Source organism: Carassius carassius, chromosome 1 (assembly GCF_963082965.1).
Source record: "Carassius carassius chromosome 1, fCarCar2.1, whole genome shotgun sequence".
Classification (NCBI taxonomy): Eukaryota; Metazoa; Chordata; class Actinopteri; order Cypriniformes; family Cyprinidae; genus Carassius; species Carassius carassius.
The window spans coordinates 49,696,257-49,709,648 of NC_081755.1; the positions used below are offsets into that span (position 1 = coordinate 49,696,257).

General features: G+C 37.5%; 1 protein-coding gene across 1 annotated transcript in view; it reads left to right on the plus strand.

Moving 5' to 3' along the window:
- The window catches only part of LOC132095180 (uncharacterized), a 57,228-nt gene that overhangs the window by 10,899 nt on the left and 32,937 nt on the right, over positions 1 to 13,392 (plus strand). The window contains exons 2-3 of the mRNA XM_059500016.1: positions 2,027 to 2,347; positions 2,451 to 2,759. Coding sequence (XP_059355999.1) covers positions 2,027 to 2,347; positions 2,451 to 2,759 — 630 coding nt within the window. The remainder of the gene's footprint in view (positions 1 to 2,026; positions 2,348 to 2,450; positions 2,760 to 13,392) is intronic.

Below are 13,392 nucleotides of genomic sequence, written 5' to 3' on the forward strand. Positions count from 1 at the left end.
TAGTCCATCTGGCCAGCTTCTTCCAGCGAATCCGTGCATGTGGTGATGAATTACCAGCAGTGGAGTTGAGGAGGGAAGGATTATACATCGGAGATACCACTTAAAAGATAAGTGTTCCACTTTGTGTTGTGAGAAAAAAAAGGAGACCGTAGAGGAACATCATTGACTGTGTTATCAGGATTAAGCTGTGTTGTTTCACTAGATGTCCGCCATCGACCTGCATGGAAATATCTCGCTGGACTTGAACATTGTTCTAGTTTTGGGAATTGGAGTGATACTGCGGTGTCTGCTGAACTTTGCACGATTAATGAGAGTGATATTGTGGTGATTGCACGTGTGGGGTGAAGTACAGTGTTTGCAGCGAGGGAAAGAGTGCAGCAACAACGTGTCGATGGACGGAGGATCCAAGCATCTAAGTTGAACGCAACCACAGTCTAAAGCGCTGTCTTCTATGCTGAGCCACCACAGCTGAATGCCCATTGTGAGTACTCTCTCTTGAAGTTACACTGAACATTCTGAATGTCTCCTTTCTTTATGCTGTTGCATTGATGCCTATATTCTGAGTCACCACAGTCTAAAGCGCTGTCTTCTATGCTGAGCCACCACAGCTGAATGCCCATTGTGAGTACTCTCTCTTGAAGTTACACTGACGATTCTGAATGTCTCCTCTCTTTATGCTGTTGCATTGATACCTATATGCTGAGTCACCACAGTCTAAAACGCTGTCTTCTATGCTGAGCCACCACAGCTGAACGCCCATTGTGAGTACTCTCTCTTGAAGTTACACTGAACGTTCTGAATGTCTCCTCTCTTTATGCTGTTGCATTGATGCCTATATGCTGAGTCATCACAGTCTAAAGCGCTGTCTTCTATGCTGAGCCATCACAGCTGAACGCCCATTGTGAGTACGCTCTCTTGAAGTTATACCGAGCAGCCTGAAGGTCCTTCCTCTTAAGCTGTATGCTTTGAAGCCGCAGTCTCGCGCCACTACCTTCAAGAGCCTTGTCCCCTACGTCGAAGCACCACCATTGAAGGCCTGACCTGACTACCCGAACTACGATCTCTACCTACCTGAAGCAGTGACCCGAGTTCGATCCAGATCCCCAGAGGCCAGAGTGTCGGCTCCCCGCATTCTTCGAAGAGGTGTACAGCCCGAGTCCAGAGCCCGAGGCCGTTCCGGTGGTGCATTGATCCTGAAACACAAAAGCCGGAGAATAGATGATATAGCTACTTACCCACATTGACGCTGTCCCGAGCCTCCTGTAGTACCGTTTCTGCCCAAGCCGATGATCCTTCCCGGCCGCGGTCCAGGCTGACCCTGTGGAACAGATGCTTAACGTCAGTGCATTCACTCTCGTCCAACTGCTGCTGTGGAATTAGTGCTGCCACTTTCCTGTTCTTCCCTTGTTGGTTCTGATCCATCCTCGGAAGAATTCCCGCCTCCTGTAGTGGTGCCTAGCCCGTCTAGCCAAATCCGGATCCTGGGAAGTAGAAATCAATGGTAAATAGTACCTCCATCGAGTCCCCTGCGCCCACCCCTTCGTAAAAGACAGAACGGCCACAAGGAGTGAGGATCTACGCCACTGTGCTTGAGAGCTTTTCCCCCAGTGCCATACTCGCCCACCAACGGACCTGACCTTGGTGTCCAGATACTTACCATCCGTCCACATTCAGAGCAGTCTCCAGTTTTAGAATTATTTAGATAATAAAGTCTTTTAAATTGTTACTCTGTTGTCTGTCGTCTCTGGGCTGTGGGGTAGCTCCTCGGAAGGGCACTGCCAAGGGGTTAACGGGGAGGTCGGTCGGCACGGTGCCACGGTGCCACAGTACCCCCGACCTGTGACAAGTGTGTTTGTGATTCGAACAGCTCTCTGATAAAGACAAACATTATTCTGGAGAGTGTGTTGTTTGGATCAAGTGAGGAAAAAGATTTGAATCTTCTGTTTTTCATTATACTATGTTTCATGTCTTCATTTATTTATATACTGTATAGTATAATAATCACTCATGTGTTCTTGTGTTTCAGGTCACAGTGGAGTGGATGATGCTCATGTGTTCATCAGTTCTGGTGAAGATGTCCGTCTGCCCTGTAATAATGCTCTTCATGACTGTAACTCAACTACATGGATCTATGAAAGATTCAGTCATTCACCAGCAGTTGAACTGTTTGCTGGAGGGAGAAAGAAGAAAAACAGGAAGGGTCATGAGAGACTGAGTCTGGGGTCTGACTGCTCTCTGAACATCAAGAGCGTCACAAAAGAAGATTGTGGATCTTACATCTGCCAACAATATGTGAATAATGAACAACAAGGAACTGATGCTGGTGTTTATCTGCATGTTCTTCATGGTAATTTTATGATTATGTGGTCAATTTAAAAAGGGTAAATTCTTCATTTAACTTCTCGTGATGATTGAAGAGTGTGTGATGTGTGTGTTATTCTGTGTTTCAGTCTCATCGTCACAGACTGAGATCAGTGCAGGTCTCTTTGTGACTCTCTTCTGTCAGTTATATTCATATCCTCAAGTCTCTTGTGATTATTTGATCCGTTCTGAGGGAATTGATCTGTTCTGGGTGAATCAGGCTGGTGTTAAACTGATGAGATCAGACTCCAGATATCAGATATCATTCTCATCAGATTACTGTATCATCTCTCTGACTACAACACTCCTGAATGAAGATCACAACAGAGAGTGGAGATGTGCAGTTACTCAGAGAGATCAACTCCAGACCTCAGTCACATACACTGTCAAGATCTCAGGTGAGAAAACAATCTCATGATCAGATGTAGAAGAGTCTTAGATGTGCTAATATAATGATAGATAATGCTAGAGTCATCTTGTGTTAAGTGACTGAAATATGATGGTCATGTTCTATGATGAATCTGAACTAACATCATCTTTACAGATCAAGCTGATTCAACGACAGCAGTCACAAACTCTCAGCATCACTCAACTACAAACACAGATGAAGCTGAAGGTACAGCATCAGTGACTTTCACATCAGTACTTTACATTGTGTAATATTAGAGTTATCTTGTGTGTTAACTTAAACATGATTGTCATGTTCTATGATGAATCTGAGCTAACGTTCATATTTACAGATCAAACTGAAAGAGTAACAGCAGTGACTCCAGCAGGAACGTCTACACAAGGTACAGTCACAGATTAACTTTCACTGTTGTGAGTTTTATTGAATACTCTTGACAATGTTCAATCAGTTCAACTGAAAGAGCAGTTTCACAGAAATAAAGAAATGAGAATGAAGTGTTATATGTGTTTTGTAAGTCGAGTCTAATGTTGATTTGTGTTTTGTTAGTCGAGTCTAATGTTGATTTGTGTTTTGTAAGTCGAGTCTAATGTTGATTTGTGTTTTGTAAGTCGAGTCTAATGTTGATTTGTGTTTTGTAAGTCGAGTCTAATGTTGATTTGTGTTTTGTAAGTCGAGTCTAATGTTGATTTATTCTTCTGAAGTTTCTGTGGTTTCCATCCATTGTGCTGAAGAGCAGAGCTCATGGTTTGGTTGTTTCTTCATGCAGTGAACACAGATGAGCAATGATAAACTGTGTTTTATTTATTATTTCACTACATATGATCTGCAGATGATCAGCTGCATGTTTTAACTGAAGTTAGTATGATTCGCTGGTTTATATGAATACTGTAACACTATTGCAGTGTTTAATCGACTATATTGTATATTTTTCTGTAAGCTTTAAGATAATGTAGACTTTATAACTACTGAACTAAGTGACAGCAGCTCAGAAAACAAGCACAGCTGAAATAAACTCACTATAAATTCACAAGTATGATAAATAAGAATAAGTATGCTGTTAAATGTGTAATTTATCATTTTATTGGTAGTAATTCCTCTATATTTGGTTAAACAGTAATATATTCGTGTCTCTCTATCGTCTCTCTCTCAGTGATTGTGATTGTTGTCAGTGTTTCGATCGTTCTTCTCTTTCTTGCTCTGATTCTTTGGCTGATTTGTAATAAAAGAGCCGGTGAGTTTTAAATGTGCATCATATTTTGTTATAGCAGGCAAAGTTTTTTCAGATAAAATGAGAAATCATAGACTAAACAGAAATGATGTTTCTATTCCAGCACTAGGATTCTTCTAGACTGTTTTAGAAACTGATTGTCATCTGCATTAGAGACAGTTTGATCATAACTGTTCTCATGTCATTATTTTTTAGATGTCAGAAGAGCGACTGATGACTCTGTGGTGAGTTTTGTTGATCTATGAGTTATTAATAACCATAAACTCCACAGAAGACTGACTCTGAAATATCACACTCTTATTACTCACATTAGATCAGCACAAGTTAATGTATTTCTACTGTTTCTGCTCTAAAGCTCACAGATAGATAGAAATATAAAGGAAACAATGACACAATCAACATTTTAGATATTTGACAAACATTTGCAGTAAAATAATGAGTCTTCTTCACACAGTAGTGATGGATGTGTCTTTAACAGCTTGATCTGATGTATTTTCACTCGTGTTTAGGAGCAGATGGATGATGTGACTTATATTATTTATTGCGCGCAGTAAGAAATATATCCAAGAAGAACAAGGTGAGCGAACACTTCTTGATCTTCCTCAACATGACCTGTATTAGTTTTATTCTTATATAAATCTGTCTTGAATTGAGCTCAAACCTCATGCTGTAATAACTGTGGGTTGAAACAGAGACTGTGATGTTGATTCAGGTTCGCTGTGATGATAAAGTGACTTACGCTTCAATCAGAGGAACAAAAGCTGGAGCTCAGGAAAACTGCAGTCAACTTTATGCCTCTGTGAACAAGAACCATCACAAATCAGACAAATAATTATACAGAAACCACATGAGCAGAGCAATATGAACCGTGACTCCTGATGATTTGATTCAGTGTCATTATAATAATATCACATGTTAAGAAACCAGCTCTGATTTATTAGTAGTTATTGCTGATTCTGGTCAGATTATTGTGTTATTAGGGGATCCGTAGAGCACCAGTGATCCAGATTTAGTCATATGAAAAGGTGCGTTCGACTTCACGCAGCATTGCGCAAACCGATCGCAGTCTGACTTGAAGCAGTGCATGCCAGTTAGAAATGTTATCCGACTTGAGACGGCGCTGATTACCGTATGCGCAGGAGGAGAAGCTCGCAGGCAATCTTTTACTGTCTATGAGGCAATTGCGGGGACGTGGAGGCATGAAGTCAAGGGAGAAGCCCATAGAGAGTCCATAAAAGCAACGGGACAAAATTATTCAACAATGTCTGCAAGATTCGGTGGGTGATTCAGATTTCTCTTGGCACAGCGATTAGAAGATTTACAGGTTGCCCACGTGACATCTACGTCATCAAGCTCAGTTTGAGTCTGTGCAGTACGCTCGACCCCCAGGAAGTGTGCGCTTCTAATTGACTTCACTTGTCTCCGTTGAACCCCATGGAGTCGCTGTGTCCTTTTCTTTTACTGTCTATGAGTTTATCCAGAGCGGCTGCAGGAGCACTGATGACGATTGGCCATATTCACCACATGACAACGTTCACGTGTGTTTCGGGTTAGTCGAAGCATTTCAGTTCCAATAATGGCAACAAATCTGTGTTTTTAGAATGGTAAAAGCTTTTAAATGTAGAGTCCCGTTTATCACACAACACTGATAAAAGCATATACCCCACTGTATTAGTATTTAAATAGTATATGTCTATGTTGAACTTTATTCTTGAAAATATGGCGCTGCTTATATCGAAAATATAAGAAGTATGTAAAAACAGTTTCTGATGCTCATGAAAACATTTCTAAAACGTCAGTGTATTTTACAAATATTACATTTAATTCACTTCATCTGTGATAGAGTATGCAAACACCATGGGAGTGTCACTAACGAGAGCAGAAAGTGTCCGACTTGACGGCTCCGTTTTCAACTCACCCCCAACTGCAAGCGGCTACTCTCATCGATCACTGTCTGTAGCCGAGCTACAAGTCCAACGCACCCAAAGTCTATATCTAGATCAATGTCATCCAATCCAATTTAGCTTTAAAAAACCATCAGAAAGTGAGATGATTACCTGATCCTGGATATAATTAACATGAATCTGATTAACAGCTAATTAACTGTCAGCTTGCACTAATTATGAGAACAGCAAAGCTACATGATGATGTAAGTGTTTATCACAATGAGACAGCAATGATAATCTGGTGTTTGAATCGTTTGAGCAGCTGTTTGTAATATTTTATTATTGACGAATAAAACATAACATGTCAAACATGTATATACAGTATATGGTGAAATATTTTTCTACCATGGTACAAGCTAGCCTCTTAAGATCCAAGAAAAAGGTTTTAGGAAAGAACAGTTTTTTACACGTCTTTACATTGTTTAGAGAATTAAAAAAAACGATATATATATATATATGCATAAGCAAAAACATAGAAGTAAATCACCAATAATTTTTTAGTTTTCAGGTTTTTTTCTTTCTTTTTTTTTACCACACTTAAAACTGTGGCATGTACAGTTTAAGAGAAATTCACAAAAATATAATGTCCCCACATGAGGCCGCAGGGTCTTAAGAGCTTAAGTCACGGTAAATATTTTCACTCAGTGTCAAATGATTATTAAACAGAAACACAAAAAATGAAGAAATTAAGATTTTCATCATCTGCATCTGTCATGTAATGATTTTCATGAAGCATAACTGCAGTCCAGTGAAAGCACTTGTGATGATTTTGGTGAAGAGCATAAATTCCGAGTATGGGTTTCTATACTTGGCCGCACGTCACGTCTCTTTCTAATATTTTCAGAGCAGTGATCTCACTGTTGAGGTTTGGAAACATGTTATTGCTGGCTGTGAGAACTCAGTGTGTTTGACCGCAGAGGTTATTAAAGAAACTCGCTTGAAGAAAGAAGAGGAACTGGCATCTTAACCCACACAACTGATGATCTCTGAACCCAGTTTGGACTGATGGGGGTGAATTCTCACACATTCAGGGAGTGTTTCTTTTATTCTCACATATTTACAGAACTGTGCAACCAACAGTGGGAAAAAAAGATGTTTTAAGGTGCAAGTTTACAATACTGTTACTGTTTTTGTGTAAACTACAAATAAATAATAGTGAAAATGGTGACATATTCATGCATATTACATGTTGAAACATCACCAACTACTGTCCTGGCATGAATAATGCCATTTGTTTCCCTTCTGATGTCAGCTTTATAACCAAGTCTTACTATGTGTTTCCAGATCCCTACTATCACTACCACTCACAAAATAGGCAGCACAATCCTAACAACCTGTGCACTTTTCCTATGTCTACTAATACACTACTTTTCTTTTTCTGTTATTCTCTAGGAATTGCCAGTCTGCAGTACTACAGACTACTTCTTGTACGAGTCATTCAAGACTAAATCTCATAGCCCTGACAGAGACCTGGATCAAACCAGATGACAACGCTTCACCTGCAGCACTCTCCAATAATTTCTTATTTTCCCACTCCCCCCGTTTGACTGGAAGAGGTGGAGGTACTGCTCTGCTTATCTCTAATGATTGGAAATGTACTCCTATACCATCTTTGAGTATCAACAGATCCTTTGAATCACATTCAGCCACTATTAATCACCCTCTTAAAATCCATTTTATAGTTGTTAATCAACCCTCAGGACCACTGGGCAACTTCTTGGATGAATTAGATGTGCTGCTCTCAACTTTTCCTGAGGATGGTTCTCCTCTAGTAATGCTCGTAGACTTCAGCATCCACCTACAGTAGATAAACCTCAGGCTGCAGACTTCCACACTGTGTTTGCATCTTTTGATCTCAAGAGAGTATTAACTATTGTAGGGTGACCATATGTGCCATTTTCCCCGGACGCATCCTGGCCAGGATTTCTATATCAACTAAAATATACATTTTTCTATTTTGTAATTTTTTCGTTTTTTTTTTTTTTTACTTTTATGTCATGCACCGTGCTGCACTGCTTCAAATCAAAAGCAGATATGAAAACAGGAAAACAAAACCTGGATATTTTAGGTAATATAGTAATCCTGGCCAGGACACGTTTTTGAAAAACGGCATGTATGTTCACCCTAAACTACGGCTAATCACAAATCAGACAACCAGCTAGACCTTATTTACACACAACACTGCTCCACTGATCAAGTATTGATTACTCTACATCACACCTCGGATCAGTTCCTCCTCACTTTTAACCTCAACATGATTCCTGACACATCCCTTACCCTCCACATGTCATCTTTCAGTTTTACCTACACTCACAATCACACTCCTGGCTATCTGCTATGGTTTCATCTTCACTTCCTTCATCTGAACAGTTATCATCTCTTGATGTTAACAGTGCTACTGATACTTTCTGCTCCACTCTTCTGTCTTGTTTAGACACTGTTTGCCCCTTGTCTTCCAGGTCTGCTCGTACCACCTCTTCTGCCCCTTGGTTATCTGATGTTCTTCATTAGCTTCGTTCTAAGCTCAGAGCTGCAGAAATAGTATGGTGCAAATCACAAAATCCTACTGACCTTAATGTATATCGACCACTCCTCTCTTTATTCTCTGCTACCCAGATAGCAAAAATCATCTGAGCCAAATCTGGCCTGGGCCAATCAGAAGAACTGGTCCAGCTCTGGACCAGATGTGTATTCCTTTATGATAATTTGGCCTAAATGTTGGCCAGATCTGGTCCAGTACCATGCCATATATATATATATATATATATATATATATATATATATATATATATATATATATATATATATATATATATATATATATATGTGTGTGTGTGTGTGTGTGTGTGTGTGTGTATAGGAGTGATAGTACAGTGTGCTTTATGACAAAAAAATGTATTGATGTGGTTTATACAAATAAAATTCCATCCATCTGTTCCTGTTACAACTTAAAAACTATTTAGATTTTGTTACCAGTTAGAAAAGAATAGAAAAATACGGTATTGGTGTTTATCTTATAAAACACACGTCCTTAAAAACAGCCTGGCTTTGGTATGAGATTTTACTAAGTGTCACTTTTAACTTGTTCTTATTACCTTCAGTAGTAGAACAAAAATATGAAGTACTGGCACAACTTAATTATAACCACGCATGCTTTTTAATGCTTTTGTAAATGTTTTAGTAGTATTTTAAAATAATTGCCTTCTCTTTTTTTCTTTCTTTACTGTTTTTTAGGTATGAAGCTGAGAAGTCTGCACAGGGCCAGGAATAATACCATTTCATCCTGTTCTGTTCAACTATTTTTGTATTAACACTTTCTATGAAGCCCATATTATACATTATAAGGGTATTCTTAAAGTATTATAAGGAATGCATTATAATACAACTTATAATATGTTGGATTATCTCATGAGTATTCATAAGAACAGGTTTAATATATTTATTATTTGTGGTTATAGCTTTTAAGAGTATGTGGTTATAGCTTTTAAGAGTATGATTATTTATAACACAATGAATACGTTGCATCCACTTTTACAATGGATTATATTTCTCATAGTTATAATGTATTATAAGTCTCATACCTTGCCATTTTTCTGATGCTACTTTACTTAAAGAGGTCAAAGACCATTTATAAGTAGTAGTAGTAATAATAATAATAATTAAAAAAATGTTTTCACTCAAACAGCCATAAGATTAGATGAATTTGTAATATAACACATTTGCTTTGAACTATTTTTATTGTAATATCAGTTTGATTATTTTGACGGTACCCCTTAGACAGCTGTTGGGTAACTCTGCAACTATATCAACTAGCGGTCATTGGAGTATTACTACGTCTGCTACTGTAAATATATGCTAACACTTTATTTTGATGGTCAACCAACAGATAAACTGACATAGGTGTCTCTGCAACTACGTCATCTTATTCTACCATACTAGATTCATCCATTCCTGAGCATATTAATACTCTAATGAGAGTTAGTTGGGATGTAGTGGCAAAGCTGCTTATAATCGATTGATTAAGGGGACCATCAAAATAAAATGTAACCATATAAAAGATTGCATTTTTTTTTTTAGTTAAGAGTATTAAGCTCACATCAATTAACATCAGCTCCAAAGGAAACACTCAAGTAACACTCAACATCTAACCACTCACAAGCTGTAATAAGATACTGTGCAGATCTGAAACAATGTCAAGATATGATACAGTCCATTATACTGTAAATTAAGTAGATTTAATATGCTGTTCATTGTGTTATAATCATACTCTTAAACTTATAACCATGATGAATTATATTATGTATTGTATTATGATGTATTGTAACTGTTATGATTATTCATAAGTTGATATAACATATTATACGTTTTTTATAATGCATTATGCATTCATTATAATGCCCTAAGAATACCCTTATAATGTATTAGAAATATGGGCTTCATAGAAAGTGTTACAGTGTTACCCAATAAAAAATGTGATTTAGAGATTCTGAGTTGAAGTCATTTTCTTCACATTTGAAATATTTTAAAATGTAATTTAAAATGTATTAAGCACCAATTTTTTAGGTAAATAAAACATTTTAATTTAGAGTTTTATTGCATATTAGCACATTAACTTTATCCAGAGGAATTAATAAAGAAATATAAATAGTGCCCAGTTCTGACCCACTGTGGTCCCACTAAAACCCCATATAAGGGCCATTTGTGGGTCTAGTGTAATCACCCATCTGGGCCCCATAAGGGTTTTGTATGTGGCCCACCTTGGCCCCAGTTATTAGAACCCATTTAGAACCCTCTAATGAACACCCACATGGGCCCCACTTGGAGGCCACTATGGAACCATCATGGGCCCCTATGGGTTAACACACGGGGCCCAAATGGAGCCGATGGACAAAAATGTACGGGTCCCATTTGGGTTGCCCATGCAGGGCCCAACTGACAGCCCACCAAAAACCCACATGGGGCCCACATGGAAATGTTGGCTGTGGTGAATTACTAGAAGGTGAATTTCGTCAGCTTACCTGTATGAAAGTATAGGGTGCCCTCTATTGGTGAAGCTGAGTTTCACAACAGTAACACTTTTTCTAAAAATACATCACAACAGTATTATCACCAAATTCTTATTATCAGAACTCCATTACTGAAATCTAAATTTAAAGGGTTAATATTTATATGTGTCTCTTAAGGGGGCAATAAACACTCAGGGCTACACTTGTACTAGATCTCTCCAATAATAAAGGTAGCCACATTTGTCTTCTACAGTTAGAAATCACTTGGATGTTTACTGCGTAAACACAGATTATGTGAGTTAATGTCAAAGTCTTTGGATTTCTCAAAGAGATTTCTCAAGAGAGGATTTTTGACCAGTAAAATGTCCTCCTCGTTATTAACAAATAATTTGAAATGATCCAAAACCATATTAAAGATAAAAATTGGCTTATTTTGCTGTAATTTTATGTCCAGCACTGTATGCATGGCTTGCTGAGCTTAAGTTAAAATAAAAATATTAACTAATAAAATAATATGTTAAAATAATGTGTGCTCTTATCATTCTGTGGACAAAATCCTGTGAGGAGCTACAGTGATCTCTCACACAGTAAAGAGCCACAAAACAGTATTGTTTGAATGTCTTTAAAAATGACAAAAGCTCCTGAGACCTTGATTCAATCCAGAAGTGACCTGCTCTGTCTTGTCTTTCGGCACGTTGTCAGTTTCCTCTTCGCTCTGTGATGTGTTTTTCACCGCGTGACAACTTGTGTAGTGTGTTTGTCAGAGTTAGCAACAGTAACTAAGGAGGACGTGAAACATTGATTATAAAATGTACATAATTTTGAAAAAGGTTTTTATCTAAATTAAAATTTTGCCTTATTAAACAAACTATTCTTTATAAGCTTTTTTTTCTTCTAGGACCTGAAATGGAGGAATTTGGTCAATATTGATAATTAAACATTATTTTGCTGAATGTGTTTTGTGGCACCTTGGCTGGTTTAGGGCAGTCATAGATACATAAAAATGACAATAAAACAACCACAGAAAAATCATGTATTAATAAATGATTTATTGAATCATTCCAATCAAACGATTTGTTCAAACGGTTGATTCAATGAGAAACTAATCAAGTGTCCATCTGACAGCACCAGTGAATCAATGACTCGCTCGATTCATTCAAAAACTGATTTAAGGAACGAAACACTCTGTTCCCATGCACTGTAATAAAAAATAAAATGACACATTTGTGCTCTCAGACTCAGAAAACTACATTGGCTTGTGGAATGATTATAAAAACAAAAACTCGTACATGGTTATTTTTTTCTTTCATTGCTTTTGGACTTTGAACAAGACGTGTTCTTCTTTATTGCAGTCGGTGACGTACTTGATAATGTCAGCTCTCTTATTGTCAAACAGTCGCTCACAGTCACACACACAGACAGCACGAGAACATTATGTCAGGGGAATGTCTTTGAATTATAATCAAGGAAGAGCAATACTTTCTGGTCTTGTTTCAGCTTCAGTTGTGCACAGCTTTTTATTTTAACATTAGTATTCTAACATTTCATTTGCATGATAAGTTTTACATAATACACATTATTAATCTAAAGGGGATGGTGGTTTTACTGAGGGGACACTTTTGTCATTAGTCATTTTTGTCATCTGCATTTTCTAAATACATCTTAAGTGGAAGAATAATTAGTCATTTTAAATACAACAGTGAAGAATAATAAACACAATGATAAAATGTTCTGACAGTTATTTTTGGGAGGAACTCCATCTCTGATTTGATCAGAATCTCATGAATCTTGAATACTTACTGTGATAGGTTTTTGTATGTCTGTGTAGAGCAGATGAACGATTGAAACACTTCCCACATTCAGTGCAGTGAAACGGTTTCTCTCCAATGTGAATCCTCTCATGTGTTTGTTAAGACTTAATAATCTTGTCAAACTCCTATTTGACCTCCCTAAACTCTTATGAATGAGGTACATTGATTCATATATATATATATAATATTGATTCAAAATATATTTTCTTAAAACCTAATTGACTCAAATCACGTTTCTATAAGGAAAAATATTAAATATTTGATCAACTACACAATTCATACATTAATAAATTTTGTTTAAAAAAGTGTCCTTTATTATTTGCTGCTCTATCTATATTATTCAGCTGCTCTGAAGATTGTTTCTGTTACAACAAACGAAATCTAAAACTGCAGCGGATGTGTTCTTGCTCTGCCACTTTATTAATGCATATATATTTATTTGATTTAATCATAGTACAGCACTGATTCGTAGCATTCGTTTGACTCAATTGTTTGCTTTGGCTTTATTTCTTATTACATAAGTATCTTCTACTTCATACTACAAGCAGCACATCACGTGTCCCACCAGGGACAGTAAAATATTGGGTCACTGTTACACCACAATAAAGGATGCATCTCACTCTGTCCCTCG